At 38.9% G+C, this 22525-nt stretch overlaps 1 protein-coding gene across 2 annotated transcripts in view; it reads right to left on the bottom strand.

Annotated features, from left to right (window-relative positions):
• The window catches only part of TRIP11 (thyroid hormone receptor interactor 11), a 58884-nt gene extending 36855 nt beyond the window's left edge, over window positions 1–22029 (bottom strand). Inside the window, exons 1-7 of one of the 2 annotated variants that reach the window (XM_081830038.1) lie at window positions 21465–22029; window positions 16747–16808; window positions 10461–10571; window positions 7315–7593; window positions 5636–5704; window positions 2887–3052; window positions 878–1252 (exon numbers count right to left, since the gene is read on the bottom strand). In XM_081830038.1, the coding sequence (XP_081686164.1) occupies window positions 878–1252; window positions 2887–3052; window positions 5636–5704; window positions 7315–7593; window positions 10461–10571; window positions 16747–16808; window positions 21465–21603 (1201 nt within the window). In that variant the 5' untranslated portion in view covers window positions 21604–22029. The remainder of the gene's footprint in view (window positions 1–877; window positions 1253–2886; window positions 3053–5635; window positions 5705–7314; window positions 7594–10460; window positions 10572–16746; window positions 16809–21464) is intronic. The other variant, XM_081830039.1, reaches the window with a different exon arrangement.
• Window positions 22030–22525: the final 496 nt, after the last annotated feature.

Genomic DNA, 22525 nt, shown 5'->3' with positions numbered 1-22525 from the left:
TGCTAGGTGATGACTTCAAATTTTCTGGTAAATCACCAAGGTAAGGAGAGGAAGAGGAGGAGGAGGAGGACATGGTGACTTTGAACCTAACTCTAATTGGAGTTTATAGAGTTGGCCATCCAGGTCAGGAACTCACGATAAACAACTAGCCAAGGGGTGGGGGGAATACAGCACACAAGGGCTAGAAACCTCCAGAGCAGCAATGAAACGGTTCATAAAGTGAGAGTTTATATTGTGAGAAGACAAAAGTGCAAAATAAAATACATCTTCACAGCTAAGAGCTCCCATTACGTGTTCCTGGCATGAATGAACACCGGTGTTTGGCCTATTTCATTTAATAACTTACTTTTTCTAACACAGAACACAGGTAACTAAGTATCATCTTGAGCATGGAAAATGGTGAAGGACCTATGGCTCTTATCACTCTCATGTCTGCTTAGATACAGGACATCATTTCAAAAGGAAATACAGAATTTTGAAAAAGGAAGGCTGCATTCCCTCATCGGAGGGTCTGGAACCTAGAGTTTCGGAAAGTATCTGGTTCTATGCAGACTAACAGAAATAGGCTCATACCTCCTCCCAATAAATAGCTATATACACATTTCTCAGAAATCTACGTGGCCTCCTACATCAGTGAGTTCCATGTAACTACTTAAAGGATGAGAAAGGGAGGCTGAGAGACATCCAGCCAACAATGAAGACTTTTTAGTAGAAAATTCCTATTTGTGATCCATTAATTATGGCACTGAATCCAAAACCAAACAATTCTATTCCACTTCTACAGTCAATTACATGAATACTCCACTTCCATAAAGTACTCAGTCTGTCTCTAAAAACTAATATGCAATAAAACACCAGTCATAGGTGAGTTCCAAACCTTTTACACCAGACAGTGCTCGCTGCAGTTTGAGCACTCCCTCTCCCACCGATGTACTCTGTGGAAGGATTCGTTCTTTTTCTATCACAGTATCACTTTGCTTCACAGCCTCGGGCTGCAATTTCCTACATTCCAGTTTCCAGCTTTCACATTCTTCTGTTATTTGTTTGTTTTCAACATTTAGGCGTTCTTGTTCCTTCCTCAAAATCTCCCTGTCATTTTCTGCAGAAGATAATTTTTTATTTATGTCTTTTATTTTATCCTCAAGTTCTTCAATTCTTTTTATAGACGCTACTTTTTCATTTTGTAGATCCTGTATAGTTTTTTGCATCTCATGGATTTTCGAGTGATCAGTTATTACAATTCCTGAGCCACCTAGAACATAAACAGAAAATCAAGGACAGCCAATGTCAACTACCAAGAGATAAGTAGCTTGCTATATACGACCGAGAGATTTAACAGACTTGAGAACTTGAAAAATCTTCAAAGTTAAGACAACAATGAGATATCATTACACTCCAATTAAAATGGCCAAAATTCAGAACACTCACAACACCAAATGCTGGTGAGCATGTGGAGCAATAAGAACTCGCATTCATTGCTGGCGAAATGCAAAATAGAGCCACTTTTGGAAGACAGTTCAGCAGTTTTACACCCTTAACATATGATCAGCAATCGCACTCCCCAATATTTACTCAAAGGAATTGAAAACTCTTATCCACATGAAAACCTGAACAATGATATTTATAGCAGCTTCATTCATAACTGCCAAACTTGGAAGCAAAGATGTCCTTCAGTAGGTGAATGGATAAACTGTGGTACATCCAGGCAATAGAATACTATTCAGCATTAAAAAGAACTAAGGTATCAAGCCATGAAAAAACATGGAGGAAACTCAAATGCACATTACTAGGTGAAAGAAATCAATCTGAAAAGGCTACATACTGTATGATTCCAACTACGTGACGTTCTGGAAAAGGCAAAACAATAGAGACAGTAAAAAGAGGGTGGGTGGGAGGTGAGAAGGCAGAGCATAAAGGATTTTTAGAACACTGAAACTACTCTGTATATTATAATGATGAATATGTATATGTCTGTCCAACCCAGAGAATGTTACAACACCAAGAGTGAACTCTAAGATAAACTACACACTTTGAGGGATCATGATCTGTCAATGTAGGTTCATCTTTGGTAAAAAATATACCATTCTGATGAGTAATAGTGATAGTGGGGGTGGCTATGCATGTGTAAGGGTAGGGGAAATCTCTGTACTTCCTTCTCAATTTTGTTATGAAAAGAAAGTCTTTTAAAAAGTTAAGTTACCAAAATAAAGCATTTTTATTTTAGATTTTTTTTTAAGTAATCTATCCTCAATGTGGGACTAAACTCATGATCCCAAGATTAAGAGTTACACACTCCACTGACTAAGTCAGCCAGGCACCCCCATGATAAAGCATTTTTAAATAAATAGTTGAGGAAAAATATTATTTGAATCAACTACTAAAACACCTATGTATATGAGTTTGAAAGAAAGTGAAAATATTTCTAATCATTTATTATCAAAGTATCATCACCAAACAATGCAAAAAAATCTATATATTGTAACTATTTGCCACAAAGGCAAAAGGACTTTACCATTTCTGCATAATCTTGCAACAGTGATGCCATTGCAAATCTCAGGCAGATGAAAAAACTAGTCATTCACTCATTCTTTAGAACGTAGTCCAAGTTTACATCAGTGTGTTGGTCTTACAGTACTAGGCTTGTCATTTAATTGTCATCTAATCCATTAAGTTAATAAAACGAACAACCTTGGGGCGCCTGGGGGGCTCAGTGCGTTAAGCGGCTGCCTTCGGCTCAGGTCATGCTCTCAGGGTCCTGGGATCAAGCCCCGAGTTGGGCTCTCTGCTCAGTGGGGAGCCTGCTTCTCCCTCTGCCCTTCCTCCCCTTGTGTTCTTTCGTTCTCTCAAATAAATAAATAAAATCTTAAAAAAACAAAAACTAACAACCTTCTTGTAACAAGTTCTCCAGTTCTTCAATTCGTTCTTCATAGTCACTTAATTCTTCTCGATGACGACGACTTATTTCTGTCAATTTCTGCTGGTATGCATTTTGTAAAACTGACATTTCATGTTGATGGTCATCGATTTCCTGACTTCGAGTCTGTTTGAGTTCCTTAAAAAATAAAAACAAGGTTAACTACATTTATAATCAATGACATACCTAGCCATTTCATTGTTGTGCAAAAGTCTGTATTAAAAATAATTCTCTGAACATGCTAAGGCTGTAAAGAAATTTTTTTTTTTTTAAAGATTTTATTTATTTATTTGAGAGAGAATGAGAGAGAGAGAGAGCATGAGGGGGGGAGGGTCAGAGGGAGAAGAAGACTCCTCGCTGAGCAAGGAGCCCTATGCGGGACTCGATCCTGGGACTCCAGGATCATGACCTGAGCCGAAGGCAGTCACTTAACCAACTGAGCCACCCAGGCGAAGGCTGTAAAGAATTTAAACACAGGCCCCAAATCTGGACAAATCTGAAAAATTCTACTCTTTCCTTTCTTGGGTCTTAAGAACAGTTTTTCTACTTTAATGAGAGAATACCAGCAAGAAAAAAAATGAAACAAAAGTTGAGTAAAAATATCTTGGCTACCCAAGTTAAGACCACCAGTCTCTCTCCTAAGGAATCTGGATCTTGAGCTTAGTCCTTCAAAAAAGGAAATTGTTAGGACCACAAGCAATATGATAGCTGCACCCAGAAAAGTCTGTCCACTGTGTCCCACTATCTAGATCCCTGATCCTATTCCCATTCCTGTCCTGCCCAAGACCAGAATGCTCAATTCTTCTTTTAATCCTGGGGACAGACTACCCTGGGTCCTTCTAGTAAATCCTCTTTTGCTTTTACTTAGCCAGAGGTGGTTTTTGTTGCTTATAACCAAGAATCCTAATCAATAAATTAGCTTCTATTTCCCGAGAAGACAAGTTATTCTTTAATCCTGTGCACTTATTTATGTGCCAGCAGTTGGCAAGCAGCTTCACATTTAAACCTTAAAATGATCCTACAAGGCAGGTATGATGAAATCTACTATACTGATGATAAAACGGAAGCTTGGAAAGATTAAGTAACTTGCTCAAAGTACAACAGCTGGTAAACAGCAGAGTCCAGGATTCAAACACAAGTCTGACTTGGGACCCCACCCATGTTAGTATTGTAATAAAAATAAAACCAAAAACGAAAAATTCTACACCTGACGACAATTTTTTTTTTTAATTTTAAAGAGTTTATTTATTTGAGAGAGAGAGAGAGGGAGAGAGAGCACGTGCCTATGTGCAAGAGAGGACAAGCAGGGTGGGTGGGGGGAGGAGCAGAGAGAGCAGGAGAAGCTGACTCTCCACTGAGCACGGAGCCCAACATGGGGCTCAATCTGGGACCCTGAGATCATGACCTGAGCTGAAGGCAGACACTTAACCAACTGAGCCACCCAGGTGCCCCATATGCCTGACAATAATTTATACACTAAAAACAATTCATTGCCATATGATACAATTATGTAACTAAGACTTTTCTTGAAATAATAACTGACAAAAAGTAGCAAAATTCCACCATTAAGGGAAAATAATTATTTACAATGAACAGTATTAACATTTCGTCAATATCCTTTAACCCTAAACCCTGAAACTTTAGCAACCTTGGAAATGTTTTAATAAAGACCATTTTGGTGAGCCTCAGTGGTTAATCGTCCGACTCTTGATTTCAGCTCAGGTCATGATCTCAAGATCATGGGATCAAGCCACACGTTGGGCTCTGTGCTCAGTGCGGAGTCTGCTCCGGATTCTCTCTCCCTCTCCCTCCCACTCACTCTCTAATACAAAATCCTTAAAAAAAAAAAAAAAAAAAAAGACAACTTTACAAGATGCAATAGCAAGTAGAGACTAATGAAATATAAACTACTTAAAAAAACAAATGTTCAAAACCAAGTGATTTTGGAAAGAGACATTTTATATACCTTGCTGTCATAAAGGATGAAAATACAAAATGGTAAAAAGAAACAATCATAATCTATATAATTAGTTTTATAACAGACTTCTATTAGACTCACACTTTTTTTTTTTTAAGATTTTTATTCATTTATTAGAGAGAGAAAGAGAGAGCACATAAGCAGAGGAAGAAGCAGACTCTCTGAGCCCCATGCAGGGCTGGATCCCAGGACTGGGATCATGACCTGAACAGAAGGCAGATGCTTAACCGAAGGAGCCACCAAGGCGCCCCAGACTTGTACTTTTACTTTTAATACGCAAATTTTAGGTGTATAATGCCATTGTTCCAGGGTGCCTGGGTGGCTCAGTTAGTTAAGTGTCTGCCTTCGGCTCAGGTCATGATCCCAGGGTCCTGGGATCGAGCCACACGTTGGTCGCCCTGCTCAACGGGGTGTCTGCTTCTCCCTCTCCCTTGGCCCCTCCCTCTGCTCCTTCTCTCTCTTGCTCTCTCTCAAATAAATAAACAATAAAATCTTAAGAAAAAATAGTCATGGGACGCCTGGGTGGCTCAGTCATTAAGCATCTGCCTTCAGCTCAGGTCATGATCCCAGGGTCCTGGGATTGAGCCCCGCATCAGGCTCCCTGCTCCGTGGGAAGCCTGCTTCTCCTTCTCCCACTCCCCCACTTGTGTTCCCTCTCCCGCTGGGTCTCTCTGTCAAATTAATAAATAAAATCTTAAAAAAAGAAAAAGAAAAAATAGTCATTGTTCCAACAAGCTCCTTACCTTAATGATACTTTGCAGTTTGCAGATTTCACTTTGATCAGAGTTATTTGATCCTTGTGCTTTAGAAGTCTAGATCAGAAAAACAGAATTAGAAAATAATTGTATTGGCTTTCTTGTAAAAGAGAAAGTCACAAACTAATTTTATTAAAAAATATTTTTCAGGGGCACCTAGGTGGCTCAGTCGGTTGAGCATCTGCCTTCAGCTCAGGTCATGATCCTGGGGTCCTGGGATCGAGCCCTGCATGAGGCTCCCTGCTCAGTGGGGAGTCTGCCTCTCCCTCTCCCTGCTCATTCTCTCTCTCTCTCAAATAAATAAAATCTTTTAAATATATATATCTATATTTTTTTTTGGCAGGGGGCATTTCCCAGACAAATTCGGATTAAAGAATGCCAAGCACCTTTTAAAGAACCCAGTCCAATTGTGAGTAATACACAACAAATAAAAGATAATTTTCAAAGGGCGTCCAGGCTGTCAGTTAAGCATCTGACTCTTGATTATGGCTCATCCTAGGCAGTGTTTCCTAAAATGTGTATCAGAATCACCTGAGGAATTTACTTGTTTGAATGCAATTTCCAAGGCTCTAAAACAGGCTATGAAATCCTAATTTCTAATGGTAGGACAGAGAATCTACAATTTTATAATACTTTAAAAACTACTATATTTTTAGAGATAAGGTGGACAAACTGATCATTCTAAGATTTATTTTGGATATTGGGAATGTCTAGCAACTTGGGAAGTAAAAAGGTAATTTTAATTGGTAGGGTTTTTCCTTTATGTAACTAGATCGCACTCACAAAAAGAAAATAATTTCTTTACTTATATACTTCTTCTCCACACTGATGAAATGAAATCCAAATGTACAATGTTCCAGTTTCCTTTGGGTCTCATGTTGACTGACATCAATAGTATATAGAATCTGATGTATAAAGTGAAAAGTGTCCCTTGAAAGAAAGTTTATGCCTCAAATAGCAAGGATTTAATTTCTAATGTACAAAAAACAACACAAAAGTTTAACATATTTTATACCAATGATCAGATTTTCATTTTACACATAACTGATAAGAGGAACCTCAGAGAACATCTACGCAAGTAGTTTCAAATCTGGGGTCTTGGAGCCCTGGAGTTGCCATTTAAGAAGCCCCAGGGACTCCAGGGGAAAAGATGCTAGTTCATCCACAGCAACTCCATTTTTATCTCTTTTAAGTCCTGGACTTGTAACTTTTTATTTTAAAACATGGTTCTGTTGCTCTCAATATATATACATATTTTAAAGATTTTATTTCTTTATTTGGCAGAGAAAGAGTATAAGCAGGAGGAGTGACAGGCAGAGGGAGAGGAAGAAGCAGACTCCCTGCTGAGCAAGGAGCCCGACGCAGGACTCGATCCCAGGACCCTGGGATCATGACCTGAGCCAAAGGCAGATGCTTAACTGACTGAGCCACCCAGGCGCCCAGCTCTCAATTTTTTTGAAAATTTCTTCCAAATATTCTATAGAGGGGGAAACAGAGGCTGAGAAAGAAAAATGACCTGACCAAAATCACTCAGAAAAATCACTGGCAGAATTAGAACACAGGTGTTCAATTTCCTAGTCCAGGGTTCTTTCTGATACCAAAAGTTCCACATATAGAACCACTATTTTTCCTAATAGTTTTCAAAGATTCATGATAATTTTACCTACCTGAGCAATATGCCTCCAATGACCAACTTCAGATTCAAGTCTTGAAACTTCATTTGACAACCTGTTTATTTCTTGTTGTGATGAAATTATGTCACCAAAGTCCATGTCATCATCGTGGAAAGCTGAAGCATGGTGACTGACCCGAGAGCCGAAGGGAGAGGATGCAGGGGCTGCCGGTACGCCATCAGCTCCTGAATGTGTGGACTGAGCAGCTGACTGCAGCTTCAGCAGCTGATCCTGCAGTGTGATCTGTCTTGCTTTAAGATGGCTGATCTCTACCTACACATTTATAATCTGTATTTTAGAGAAGGTACTTTAAAATAACCATACTGATGTCTTTATAGACTCATAATGTTAAAAGTTATAATACTTTGTTTAAGATTATCCAATGGTGGTAACTCTTTCAGCTGAATCCAAGTCTTCTATAACACCCCAACCAGCACATTTTTATTTAAAAACGAAACATGACTACCAGTTAAAGCAGAGATAATGTTTCAAATAGTACAAAGATCAGAATATCTCACTCATGTCAACTAGAGCAACGAAATTCTCAGTTAAACATGGGCTTAACTATCTTCATGTATCAGGTACTACAGACAATTTCCAAGGGTTCTATTTGTATTATCAAAGCATAAGTGATGGGAAAATCAAAGCTGCAGTAGTCTGTGTATTAGAAAGTTTCTTTGGAGCATCTGCTGGAATAGTCTTGTTACTGATTATGGCGGAATTTAGGCTTAAAATGCACCAGAATCAGGAGTAACTTTGTAGTGGTCTGTACAATAGCTGGAAGAATGCTTTATTAATCCATTCTTAGATAACAGTGAGCCTGTGGTTATTATTAGCCCTTGAGTCTTAGAAAGAAATCATATAATGAAAGAGGCCTTGGCTTTAGCCTTGGAAAAAGGAGCCAGTGAAAATTTAACTTTACTCAGGGAAAGAACGGTATAAAAATTCTGAGACCCTTAGTGGAGTTTTGACTAAGGGGGAGCAATACTAACTCACTGTCCAAAAGAAATTATGAACATACGAACTTACCACAATGCCATATCCATTCTCAGTGAGAGATTACTCAAAATATAAAAGTGAGTAAGCTAGGGAGAATTGAGATAAGCTTTCTGTAAAATACCTACCCCAAAAGACATGCTGCCACAAAGGAGAATATGATACTGGGAATTAGCCAACAAGTAACAATATTTTACACATGTAAAGCCAAGCAATTAAACAAAAACCAAACACAATTATGTCAAGTGTCATAACAAACAGGTTTCTCGTACCAAACCCCTTCTCTAAAAAAAAAAATTTATGAGAGAGCACACATTTCATTCATTTGCCCATAACTGACATGAGTTAAATTGCATCTCTGGGGAATATGAACATCATAATGAGGGCAAAAAACAGCAGAACTTAAGCATACTCATATATTATCTTTCATTCTAGTACAAAATACTGAAATCCAAAATTATTTTCAAGTGTAGCTTTAATACAAAGAAAGTTCTCATTATAAAACTGGTATTTATATCAAGTTATTGAGTTAAAAAAATGCAAGCTAATAACAAAGAGGCATTTCTAAACTAAAATGCTTAATTTGCCCTCTAATATCAATAGTTAAGTAGAAAATAAAATGCCAGATTTTCCACAGCAGTGTTTCAATTAGGATGTAAGCATGAGAATCACCCATAGAGTTTCTGAAAAATACCAATACCAGGGCCCCTTCCCAGTACACCAAAATCAGAATCTCCTGGAGGACATAAATGTGTATATTTTTTTAAAGTATCATGGGTGATTCAGCTGTAAATCCCTGGGTGGGAACTACTGCACTATTGTAATATTTATAAGTCAGTGCTGATCAAAGTGGTCTGTGGACTGAAGGTATAAATGTTTACTACCAGTGGGCTTTTACCTTTAACTTGAACTTGTAATTTTCTTTTCTTATATTCATCTTATTTTTGTAGTAATTTATTTTTATTGTATTTTATGAAATCAATTCCCAACAGATTGGAAATTTAAGCTCTTGTTTATATTTATCTTTAATGTGGCTTGCTTTTATTTTTCAACTTAGTATGTTACTGAAAGAACTAAATATCAGTGCATGTAAATTTTAAAAACTCATATATGGGGATGCCTGGGTGACTCAGTCAGTTGAGCATCCAACTCCTGGTTTCGGTTCAGGTCACGATTTCAGGGTTGTGAGTTCGAGCATGGTGTCAGGCTCCATGCTCAGTGCGGAGTTTGCTTGAGATTCTGTCTCTTCCTCTCTGGCTACCCTTCCCTCCCCCACTCTCACACATGCTCTCTCTCTCTAAAATAAATAAATCTTTACACTTGATCTTAGCCAAAATGCCAAGAAGTGATAAAAATAAATTAATCTTTTAAACAAACAAAAAACCAACTCATATATGAATTTATGGTAGAAATGAATACTTAATCAACAAACTAAAGAAAACCCAAATGATCTGGATAATAAAACAAGGAACCGCTCAATTCCTAAGAGTATTTACTGAATTCCATTTATGTACTACACCCTGAAGATAATTTAACAACAAAATGAAACATGGAGACATAGTCTATATTTTAAGGATTCATTATAGCGCTGTTTAAATTATATAATATCTATTACCAGCATGGCAAAGAAAAGATAAGCCAATTCCAAAATAAACACTTCTAACACTAAAGGGAAAAAATATTTATAGAACAATGTAAGTCAACTTAATATACTTAATATTCTGTTTTTCCATGGAAGTCAAATAAATGCCAATTCAAGATATATGAACACTGGTAGTCAAAATCATTTTTAAAAACGAAATGTCATTAGCAATGATCACACTGAGTCACCATTTTAAGTAAATAGAGGAAAGATTAGGTGTCATAAAATCAGAAATTATAAGCAACAGATGCCTGAAGATACTTTATTGGAAGAGTTTTCCGCTTTTGGAAGTAGGAAGTAAAGGTTAGCTTACAAAATAAATTTAACAGAAAAGCTTAGAGTTCTTGTTAAAACAGTGGTATCAAACTGAGTTGGGAATTACTAACTTCATCACCCTTTCAGTATTTTTATGGATCTGTATATAGCTTGATTTATAACTCTTAAAAACCTTCCTAAAAACATTCCTAGGAAATAAATATGAAGTAACTGTAATAACTTTTACCTCCTTCTGTTGTAGTTGATTTCGATAACTTGTAGACTGCTGCTTTATTTGAAGCTCTGACGCTTCATGCTTCTCTTCTAAATCAGTACAAAGTTTTTTGAGTCTCTCATTCTAGAAACAAAGAAAAAAGTATTTTCAACAAAAAGACTAAAAGTAAAACATGTTAGTAAGTTATGTGCATGGCATCATGAAAAACATATCACTTTATACAGAAAAAGATATAAAATATAAAAGTTCTCAGACAGAATTCTGGCCTTTGAAATATAGTTTTAATTAAAGCTACAACAGTGAGGTGCCTGGGTGGCTCAGTCATTAAGCGTCTGCCTTTGGCTTGGGTCATGATCCCAGGGTCCTGGGATCGAGCCCTGCGTTGGGCTCCCTGCTCCGCGGGAAGCCTGCTTCTCCCTCTCCCACTCCCCCTGCTTGTGTTCCCTCTCTCACTGTCTCTCTCTCTCTGTCAAATAAATAAAAATCTTAAAAAAATAAAAATAAAAAAAAGCTACAAGAGCAATAAGCATGTTTATAGAGATTATGCAAAATTCTGAACCAAAGTAAAAAAAAAAAAAAGTATATCTTGTTCAGTTTGATTTTCTGCTAAAAAAAAGCCAATGATCAATGTTTCCCCCATCTCTGCATATCCAGGGTCTAGCATATAATAGGCAGTATATGTCTGGTTAATGAATAAACTAGATTACACATTTCAACTTGTGTTTTCTTCCCAAACATAACTTTTTAAAAGCAATCTTTTTAAAAAAGACTTCTCACTGAAGTACCGGTAGGAGGCCAAAGCTTCATATTACCTATCATACCTTCCATACTACCTATCTGCTAGGCTCCTGAGGCACCTCTGAAAAATCCAATTTGAAAACCATACTAGAGATCAGTTCAAAAACTAGTTAGAAATACACAAAATATTCTAATTCAATGAATCTAGATATCAGTCTTTTGTTCTAAGATTTTGGAAAATACATTTTAAAAATTACTTAAAATTTTGGGACACCTGGTGGCTCAGTCAGTTAATCGTCCGACTTGGTTTCAGCTCAGGTCATGATCTCATGGGTCATGGGATCAAGCCCTGTGTTGGGTTCCCTGCTCAGCGGGGAGTCTGCTTGAAAGATTCTCTCCCTCTACCCCTCCCCCCACTCATGCTAGTACGCACGCGCTCTCTCAAATAAATAAATCTTTTAAAAATTTACTTAAATTCTATGTACTCAAATATTAAATTACCTTAACCTATTACCATTCCTTGAGTTTCAATGAATAAGGATATTATGGAGCAAAATAAATGGGCACTAAAGCTTTTTGCAAAAGAATTTACAAATTATCACAGATAACTTAGTAAGACTAAGAATTCCACTAATATATCTACAAACACAATTTAACAATGAAAACTGAGAGAAAGGTGACAGATGTGGTGGGGAAAAAAGTTCCTGCTAGAAGGTAAAGACTTTTTCACTTTGAGAATATCACCCGTTTTTTTAGAGTCTAGGAATTTCTTACATCAACAGATGTGAAAGTTATGATCCAGAGAGATTATATAAATACACAGAGAAAAATCAAAGGAATAAACATAAACCCTAGTTTGGGAGTCTGCCTCCAAAAATCTAATACAGATTTTGGTTATCTTGAAGAAATAGAAATAAGACCAGGCCCATGGAACTAATTACCTTCTATTCTTCTGGTGGCTTCTGCATAACTTTCTGTGAGCTTTTAACATGAAAAACACCAAACATAACTGAAGCAACACGATATAGTGAAGTCAAAACCCAGTCATAAAAGCCCACTCTAGGCTTTTTCAGATAAAAATAACTAAGGCTATTTGTTGAACTCTGGTTAATAGCTAGAACTTGAAAACTTCCAATTTGGCCAATAACTAATTGCTTGTCTGCCCTCACCTCCCTAGCCATGTGAGAGTCACAGTTAACAAAGTACATGAAGGACAGATTCTCTTCATGTGGCTGATCTATGACATTACTTGTGAGTGGCCATATTTTCTATTATATGGAATATGGAACCAGGATGGCTTGCCTGATGTGAAAGGAAAATGAATAAACACACGTAAAGAACAGAGAAGTAAAAATGAGAGAGACAAATCCCTGGTGGTCTGAAGTTTTGCTTGCATCCCCTTTCTAATATCTGGTTATGATTTCTGCCCATGAAATTCATGAGATTCTCATATCCTTATATTATTCCATCATGCTCAACCCTTGTTATACCATCAAGGTCTACTGGAACCAACTTTACTTTTTGAGCTTCTTTTTTGAGCAGTCCTAACTATCTGTAAGGACAGATACTTAAGACTTTCATTCTTTCTTAGACGTCTTCTAACAAACAAAGAAAAATTACTGATTTTTTAAATAAAATAAAACTCGGAGCACCTGGCCAGCTCAGTTGGTGGAGCGTGCAACTCGATCTCGAGGTTGTGGGTTCAAGCCCCACATTGGGATCAGAGATTACTTCAAAATAAAATCTTCAAAATAAATAAATAATAAAATAAAATAAAACTCATTCTATCTTGCAATTACCATAAAGGGTCATTGAGCCCTTTATAAATCTAAGAATATTCACGAGGTTATAATGACCTTGTTTTTCTGTCTTTGAAACATTTTGATATTTTATCATCCTAAAAATTATTTTATCATTATTCACCAATTATTCTCAAATAGGTTAAAAAAAAGTCTTATATAAGAAAACAGAAGCCTGACAGAATCACTCAGAAGAATGATGCAATAGTGAAATAACCAGTTTTCTGACTGCAGTGCCCGAAGTACTGTACCACCTTTTAAAAAGGAAAAAGCTAGAGACACCCACCTCAGTAGTGTCTTTTTGGTTTTACTGTTTTTTGCTTTCAGTGAACACATGAAAATTCAGAACTTTTGTTTCCACAAAGAAAAGAAAACTGACAGAGGAAACATTTCAGTTATTAAGACAACTTAGAAGACAAATGTGAAGAGACAGAAAACAGCATTCCAGAGTCTGATGGTTGTGGTGAGCAGGTTGTAGAGGCAAAAATCCCAGCCAAGTCTTCAAGTAAAAATACCCTAGAGGAATTTTCTCAAACTCCAAAATTAATGAGTGAACAATATATTTCTAAGAACAAAAAAGAAATATGGTGTTCTCATCAAGTTAGTCATTCAACAGGAAAAGATTTTACCTCACAATATTTTGTGACAAGGCCCTGAGCCATCCCACTTTGCTAAATGGCTATGTGACAGTATTCTTTTACTATATATGATATTTGAACACCAACATTTACTTGATATAGTTCATACGTGGACAAATGCTGTAGCGAGGTGTGTATACAAAGGTGACTGGGAAGAAAAAGATAACAAAGTGAAAAAAATTCAGTGGACTGATCATTCTAACTGGTATTTATATATCTAATTGGTATTTATAAATCTAATTGATATTTATAAATTGGCTTTGTAATTATGGAGCAAAGATGACAGTCATCATCTCTTCAACAAAATAAGCCATCAAAGTTTTAAAAAATACTGGTTTTAATGACATGAGAAAAACCAAAGTCATGATCAGCTGAAACCTATTAGAGATGTAACTGAAATCTGGAATCAGTACTTACAAAATAACATGCATTTCAGTTCATGCATAAGAGTTATTAAAAAGCAGTTAACTGCAAAGAACACTGTCTATTTTGAGTATATATGTTTTCCTTTTTTTTTTTTTTTAAAGATTATTTATTTATTTATTAGAGAGTGAGCAGGAGAGAAACAGCATGAGAGGGGAGAGGGTCAGAGGGAGAAGCAGGCTCCCCGCTGAGCCGGGAGCCCGATGTGGGACTCGATCCCAGGACCCTGGGATCATGACCTGAGCTGAAGGCAGTCGCTTAACCAACTGAGCCACCCAGGCGTCCGAGTATATATGTTTTCAAAACCAGAAATATATGGAATAAAAATATGGACTTGCCATAAATAAGTCCTTTTTTTAAAAGATTTTTTATTTATTTTTTTTGAGAGAGAGAATGAGAGAGGACAAGAGCAGGGTGAGGAGCAGAGGGAGAAGCAGACTCCCCACTGATCAGGGAGCCCGATGTGGGGCTTGATCCCGGGACTCCAGGATCATGACCTGAGCCTAAGGCAGCTATTCAACCGATTGAGTCACCCTGGCGCCCCGCCATAAATAAGTTCCTATTAAAATTTCTAATAAAGTTTTTCACTATCACTTTATTCCTACTTCTGCAAATTACTTACAAAATGATTTAATATAAAAAAAATTGGGGTCACCTGGGTGGCTCAGTCGTTAAGCGTCTCCTTCGGCTCAGGTCATGATCCCAGGGTCCTGGGATCGAGCCCCGCATTGGGCTCCCTGCTCCGCGGGAAGCCTGCTTCTCTCTCTCCCACTCCCCCTGCCTGTGTTCCCTCTCTCACTGTGTGTGTCTCTGTCAAATAAATAAAATCTTAAAAAAAAAGAAAATTTAGGAGTTCATTGGATCCAGATGGTAAATGTGATGAGACTTTTTCTTGGTATAGAGGGTTAAATTGAAGAAACCTAACTAATTCAGTCAGCTTCAAATATTAATGTCTGTAAGCAAATCTAATTTCCTCTGGAAAACACAATGCCCTCTGTCTATACTAAAACTTTCTAAATAGGGCTGCCTGGGTGGCTCAGTTGGTTAAGCATCCAACTCTTGGTTTTGGCTCAGGTCATGATCTCAGGGTTGAGGGATCGAGCCCCACAGCTCGGAGCCTGTTTGAGATTCTCTCTCCCTCTCCCTCTGCCCCTCCTCCACTCACGCTCTTTCTTTCCCTAAAATAAACAAACAAAATCTAAGACTTTCTAAATAGAATTTTATATTTTTTAGCTTCCTGATGGCTTTAATCACAGCTTCACCTTATTCCCTTATTACATAGTCATGTACGGGGTGAGGGTATGAAGTGTTTTTGTGCTGACACACAGCAAGAATCAGTCACCTTAGAAAACAAAGCCCTTGGGAAATCCAACAGTCTCTTTTCTTCTAGCATGTGAGTAGCTCAAGCTACTATGAATAAGCATCAAATGAGGAAGGTGGCTTTTTTTCATTTGGGGATGCATTATACCAAAAATATTTCTAAACACTAGAATCATGCTTGCATTAACCCCCCATGAGAGATTTGAAGTGAGATCAACGGGGACAGAAGAGTTCTCTCTCCCCTCTCAAGCTCAATAGAGAGCAGACATTCACTAAGCAGGTTCACCCTATTTACTTTTTTCCCCCAAATAAGACACTGGAATTTACCTAAATTAATGCCACTACATACATCTCTGCCATTTAATTCTTCTGGATGGGCCTGTACTAATTAATGAGTGCTTTCTCAAGGATTTCTTAGGGAGAGAAAAATTTTCTCTCTCAGCCGTACAAAGAAAGAAGTATTAAGTTCATCTGTCACCGAAGCATCTACTTATTAGGTAATTATACCTAACACCTCAAGTATCACCTAACTGCCATCGAGAATTGAGACAGAATACCATGACAATCCCTCTTGAGAGGTCCCTCTACATCCACCTTAGAAATCTGGGCCAGAGTTCAATAATGCTTGTCAGTAAATATTTTCTGGTATTTTAAATTCAATTTTCTCTGTTTATGGGCTTAGCAAAGAGGAAAACATGCTTACCACAGTCCCCTAAAAATATATTTTAATGAAATATTAAGTGTTCCCTCATTATTCTTATCCACAGGCTAAATTGTTGAGTGTCATTAGTACTTTACAGTAGATCCCATTTTAAATCATTTCATTTTCTTTACAGCTTTCCTTTGAACCCTTCCCAAGTTTTCCTCATCCCCATTAAGTACAATGTCCAGAGGTAGTCACCACGAGGCACTAACAATGGGGAAAAAAAATGGTAAAATTAGTTATACTTATACTCTTCTTTGTGTACAAATATCACTTTTTTTTCATGTTAGCAGATTAAAAAGGTCTAGACTAAATAGAATTGCATTCTTCATATTATACGTCAATAAATGTACTACTGCAATTGAGCACACTGTCAGAACACGGTAATTCCTTGATAAATTGTTGCCACTAGTATTTCTACACTAGGCCATTTTCCAACTTCCAGCATGTAAAAGATGATGGGAATATTAAACAGCAAAGTGGAATAATATGTAAATATATTCTTCATCTAAAAGATGATGATAACACTGAAAAAGAACTGGGATAAAGGGGAAGAAATAAAACTGGCAAGCAGTGCAGTAAAAAGAGAGAACTGAAAAACAGTGTAAGTTACTGTCATGCCTTCAAAAAAGAAAAAAAAAATCTTAAGTTCAATAATAGTCTTTAATTTTCCTTACCTCTGATCTTAAGATTGTATGAATGGCTTCAATTTCCTTTCTTCTAGAATTAGGTAATTCTGCTACGAAAGAAACAGCATATACTGAATATATGATCAACACCATGTGAATAAACAGGCATTTTAAAGTACATATATTTCACTGAGCTTTCAACAGAATGGTATGCTGATCTGAGAATAAACTCAGAAGACGTATACCACTTGATTTTTATCACAATTTCCTATTGCCACATATGTGCTTTATCATCATGTAAGTCATTCTTTTTGCCTATCTTTTTTTTTTTTTTTAAAGATTTTAATTTATTTGAGAGAGAGAGAATGAGAGATGGCATGAGAGGGAAGAGGGTCAGAGGGAGAAGCAGACTCCCTGCTGAGCAGGGAGCCCGATGTGGGACTCGATCCCGGGACTCCAGGATCATGACCTGAGCCAAAGGCAGTCGCTTAACCAACTGAGCCACCCGGGCGCCCCTATTTTTGCCTATCTTTTGTACCTAGGTAGGACATCTACATTTCCCCCCTGGAAGTGTTCATTAAAATTTTATTATGGAAAATTGAGTTTTACAAATTAAATCTCTCTCTGTGGGCTTAGTTTAATTTTAGATGAAACTTATACAACTGGGGTTTAGGCCCTACTTCTAACTTCTGCTCCCAATCTATCAAATAATAATAACCCCTAAATAAAGAATAAAAATGCACTAAAAAAAACCACTTATGTCAAGTAACATGGGCATTATTTAAAATGGGAATGAGCTCAGTCTGCTCTTGTACATTTTCATTTAAAAAGAGTCAGAGGGTGCCTGGGTAGCTCAGTCGTTAAGCATCTGCCTCCTTCGGCTCAGGTCATGATCCCAGGGTCCTGGGATCGAGCCCCACGCCAAACCCCACGTCGGGCTCCCTGCTCTGCGGGAAGCCTGCTTCTCCCTCTCCCACTTCCCCTGCTGTGTTCCCTCTCTCGCTGTGCCTCCCTCTGTCAAATAAATAAAATCTTCAAAAAAAAATAAAAATAAAAGGAGAGTCAGAGACAGGGCACCTGGCTGGCTCAGCCAGTGGAGCGTGTGACTCTTGATCTCGGGGTCGTGAGTTCAAGCCCCACATCGGGTGCAGAGTTTACTTAAAAAAAATAATAATAATTTTTGTGGGGCGCCTGGGTGGCTCAGTCATTGGGCGTCTGCCTTCGGCTCAGGTCATGATCCCAGGGTCCTCGGATCGAGCCCTGCATCAGGCTCCCTGCTCCGCGGGAAGCCTGCTCCTCCTCCTCCCACTCCCCCTGCTTGTGTTCCCTCTCTCGCTATGTCTGTCAAATAATAAATCTTTAAAAATAATAATTTTAAAAATTAAAAAAAAACCCAAAAACAAAAAAGAGAGTCAGAGGTCAGCTCTGTCAAAATGGCACTGTTGATGCTACCAGAACATCATCATCAGTTAAGATTTTTTTTCTAGGTGCTAGTATTTTTCATTAGTCACAGTACTTTAATACCATAGAAATAACTTCTCTGAGGGAAAAAAAAGAACTTCTCTGATTTACAGTTTAAATCAAAAGAAAATACAAGTGACATCCAATAAAGAAGAGTGACAAACCCACTTTTCTTGTTTTGAAAATCACCAGGTGCAGGTGCTTCTGTGGTTGTTTATACATCTTGCTTGAACTCTGACAGGATTGTCTAACTGCTACTCAGAACAAATTATAATCTAGTCTGTTTAGGAGGGTCATTGTTAGAAGCAGAAATTGTTTCAAAGAGGGATAAAATAGGTTTATGCAGCCCTCCTCTCTTACCTCCTTCCAAAAAAACACACACAAAAAAACCAAAAAACCTGGTCTTTTTAAGAATAAAGGGGAGATATTATGCAGACCAAAAAATTCTTCCTCGCTGAGGGAAAACAAAACAACAGCTACTCTTTATTAATGCTTGCCATCTGCTAGGCATTTTACACTCATGATTTCATTTAATCCTCCCAACCCCATGATAGGTATGATTACATCTATTTAACAGATAAGGAAACTCTGCTTTATAGAGGTTAAGTATTTAAAAATTTGCCAAAGACCCACAATCTATAATGCATGGAAGTGGAATTTCAACCCATGTCTAATTGAAAAGCCCAAGTTCCTAACCCTGAATAAATCAGTACAGTTTTGGTACAAGAGCAACTTTCTGGTATGTACAAATATGTACTTCAAGCTGTACCAACAGTGCTATTTTGAAACTGTTATCTTGTTCACTGCTGGCACAGGGCAGACGCTCCATAAATACCTGTTAAATGAATAAATGAACTATACTCTGACCCTTTAAATGATTTATAAAATCAATAAATTAGGTGTTAAGCAAGTCCTATTTTAACAGAAAGGGAAATAATAAAAGCATTAAGCAACTGCAGATTTTTAATACTGAGCAATTTTTTTTTACTGAGCATCTACTATGTACCAAGGAAGGTGCCAAACACTGGTAATATAAGGATAAAAAAAAATATATAGTCCCTACCCTGGGCATCAAGAAAAGAGGTAAATTATAACTCAACATGGTAAGTGCTCTCAAAGAGAGATCCACAAGATCACATGCAATCAACTCAGCCTGCCATGGACTGAGAATGGTTTCACCAAGTACCTGGCACGCGAGCAAAGTCAAATAGGAAAAAACTGTTTTCCAAGCAAAGAAGGGTAGAGGAGGAAGTAGAAAAGGAAGGCCTTTCCATGCAGAGGCTTGGAGTTGTGTAGGTACTTCACAAAGTTCCATGTGGCAAAAGCTCTGGGTGTAAGCGCTTATGTGTGTGAACATGCATATGTATGGCAATTTGGAGAGAAGAGGAGGTAATAAGAGGTAAGACTAGAAAAGGGAGGTTGACCTCAGATAGGATAGGTTTCTGGTTTCCCAAAACTAAGAGGTTTGGATTTTATCCTGTAAGGAACAGAGCTAAAAGATTTTAAAGCACCTATGTTTTAGAAAACTGGCAGCACACAGAAAAAGAAAATGGAAATGGAGTATGGAGAAATGGGTGACAGGATGGGAAGGAGAAAGTGCATGGGAGAGAGAAGGAGGGGGGTCTGAACTAAAGGAAAGGGGTAAAAAAGGAAAGGACGAATATAAGAAACAATTCTGGTATAGAATGAATAAGATTTGGTGACCAACTGGAAACAGGAAATGGAAAAGAGGCAAAACAAAGGTGACAAAGATTTCTAGTTCAGTAGATTGGGCAGATGATGAAACCATTAAGAATGAGAATACAGAAGTACATTTGACAGGAAGAACAAATGCATTCCACCTTAAGCCTATAGGACAGTCAGGTGGGGGGGGGATGCATATTTTCTAGGAATAGCCAACTGTTTTCCCCTACCTAGGCTACAAGGAGAGACTAGTCATTTCCCATGTCATCCAGCTCTTTTCTGTTCTAAATTTCAAGGTCACACGATCCTTTATGGAACACAGGGAGAGAGAATCCCTTTCACTCTCATCCTCAACCTGTCCCACCTGATGCAACTCCCACCCAAGGTGTACTCCAAGCAGTAGAATGGATTTCAGCAGCTCTCCAATGCTTCTCCTTTCTAAAAAAACAGAAATTCTAAATATACTTTCTTTTTCTCAAACTATCTTTCTCTACTTCAACCCAATAAACTGGAAGTTTCAGTTATATCAGGATAAAAAAATTAAACGAGAATGCTAATTAATTTATAAGAAATAAAATTAGCCAAGGAAGTGCTCTCATCCAAAAGACCAGCCCATCGTCTCTGTGGAGGCAGACTTCCATTGAAATTAAAGTACTCTTGGGGCACCTGGGTGGCTCAGTCTTTAAGCATCTGCTTTCGCCTCAGGTCATGATCCCAGGGTCCTGGAATCGAACCCCGCATCGCGCTCCTGCTCGGCGGGAAGCCTGCTTCTCCCTCTCCCACTCCCCCTGCTTGTGTTCCCTCTCTCGCTGTGTCTCTCTCTGTCAAATAAATAAATAAAACCTTAAAAAAAAAAAAAAGAAATTAAAGTACTCTTTAATTAATTAATAAAGAAAGAACTCTTTAGATCTAAATACTACTTGCGGAAAGAAATGTCAAGAAATCAAAATATTAACGTAACTATCGATTACTATGTAACTCTGGGTCACTATTCATTAGTAAAACAAAACAAGGACTTCAAAAATGAGTGAAAGTTGCTAAGGATTGGTAGCGTATCTTCCTTGTTTTATTGTCGAAGAATGGGCAATTAGGCACAAAAATACATTTCAGCTGGAACGCTGTGTCACCAGAATAAGCAAAAACATAAATAGGAAAAACTTATAGCCATGTTTAACAATATATTCAAGTCAGAAAGGGCTTAAGATTCACTAAATATTTTAATGAGTTGTTTCAATTGTTACAAAACTCGAAGGAAAAAAGTAACTATGTGTCATGCACAGATACTTTTTAATTGTGTCAGTATAAAAGAAAAGGATCAAAATCAGATCCGCCCCCAAGCTAAAGGCAAAGTAAGCGGTGGACGTGGAAGAACCAAACAAAAATAAACTACTCCATGTAGGAGCAGTTTCCCTCCACTCTGACATACCCACAGTATTCAATGGGAGAAGAACCAGAACTCTTCCCCGGACCCCAGTGTCTTTCATCAGAGAAAATCTGTTAAGAGGCAAAAGAAGTATAACGAAAAAAGGGAGGACTGACACTCCCGACGGATGTAAGTGGGAACCGATCGGGCGCTTCCAGGGTCCCAGAAAAGCCCTCCCTCCCATCGCTCCAGCTGTTACCTTCCACTTCCTCCGTGCCCTCCATCAACATATCCTTTGTAAAGTTTGAAATCTGGTCAGTGAGGGAAGCCAGGCTGCCTCCGACTTGACCCAGAGACTGGCCCAAGCCGGAGCCGAGGCCGCCAAGCCAGGACGACATCGCTGCGGTTTAGAGAACGATCTGGTCCGCTCCGAGAAAAGCGTCCAGCGTCGTCGGACGATCCCGCCAAATGTCCTCGAGCCGCCGCCTTCACGGGACCAATCCAAATCAAAACACTCAAGATTCGATAACACAATGAGGGGTTCCTAGGCAACGCCGGCTTCGGGGGGCTCCCACTAACCGCCGGACTCTGCCTAGAAACGCAGAGGCCTGACCTGGGACGTTACCAGGGGCCCGCCTCCAGTGCCACTGTCAACCCCGCGAGGCCTCTGCTCATTCCCACGACTTCCCAACGTCCAGGTTGGGCCACTTCTTCCTCTGCTTTAGTGACTTTCCCCAGGTCCGTGGGCAACTCCTGCCAACTCGACGCCAGCCGCCATGACACCCACTCTGAACGCGGCAACGGATCATAGAGAGGCGCCGCGCTGGCGTAGAAGGGCTCTGCGGAGCTGCCGGACGTGTCCTTGGCGCAAGGGAGTATGGGATCGCGGAGGACCGAGAGCGGGCGCCTGGGGCCGCATACCTCCGGCGCAGGGGGCAAGGTCAGCTTCCACGTAGCGCCCCGGCTTTGGCCTCTGAGGGAGTGGTCTCCAGAGCCAGGGGTGACGCGGCGGTCCCCGCCCGCTGCACCTGCCCTTCGGGCAGAGCCCTTCGTCAGTGGGTGCCTCTGGAAGCCGGCGTGGCCCGGGAAGCCCAAGAACCCTCACGGTGTCGGTGAAACCTGAGTGTTTAATTCTGACTACACGCAGCCAGCGGTGCGAGGGCACTTGGCAGGGTCGCTGCACTGCGCAGCAAGCGGTTTTACTTATCACAGTTACTGTGCTGATTCTGCAACAGCCTGTCGGGCTGCTCTGTGCCCAACACTAACGATAGGAGCTCGGGATACACAGAAAGGATGGGCTGCAAACTCGTGTCCAGGCAG

This window comes from Leptonychotes weddellii, chromosome 9 (assembly GCF_054177405.1).
Source record: "Leptonychotes weddellii isolate Sample4059 chromosome 9, ASM5417740v2, whole genome shotgun sequence".
Lineage (NCBI taxonomy): Eukaryota > Metazoa > Chordata > Mammalia > Carnivora > Phocidae > Leptonychotes > Leptonychotes weddellii.
This window is presented reverse-complemented; position numbering and strand designations above follow the sequence as displayed.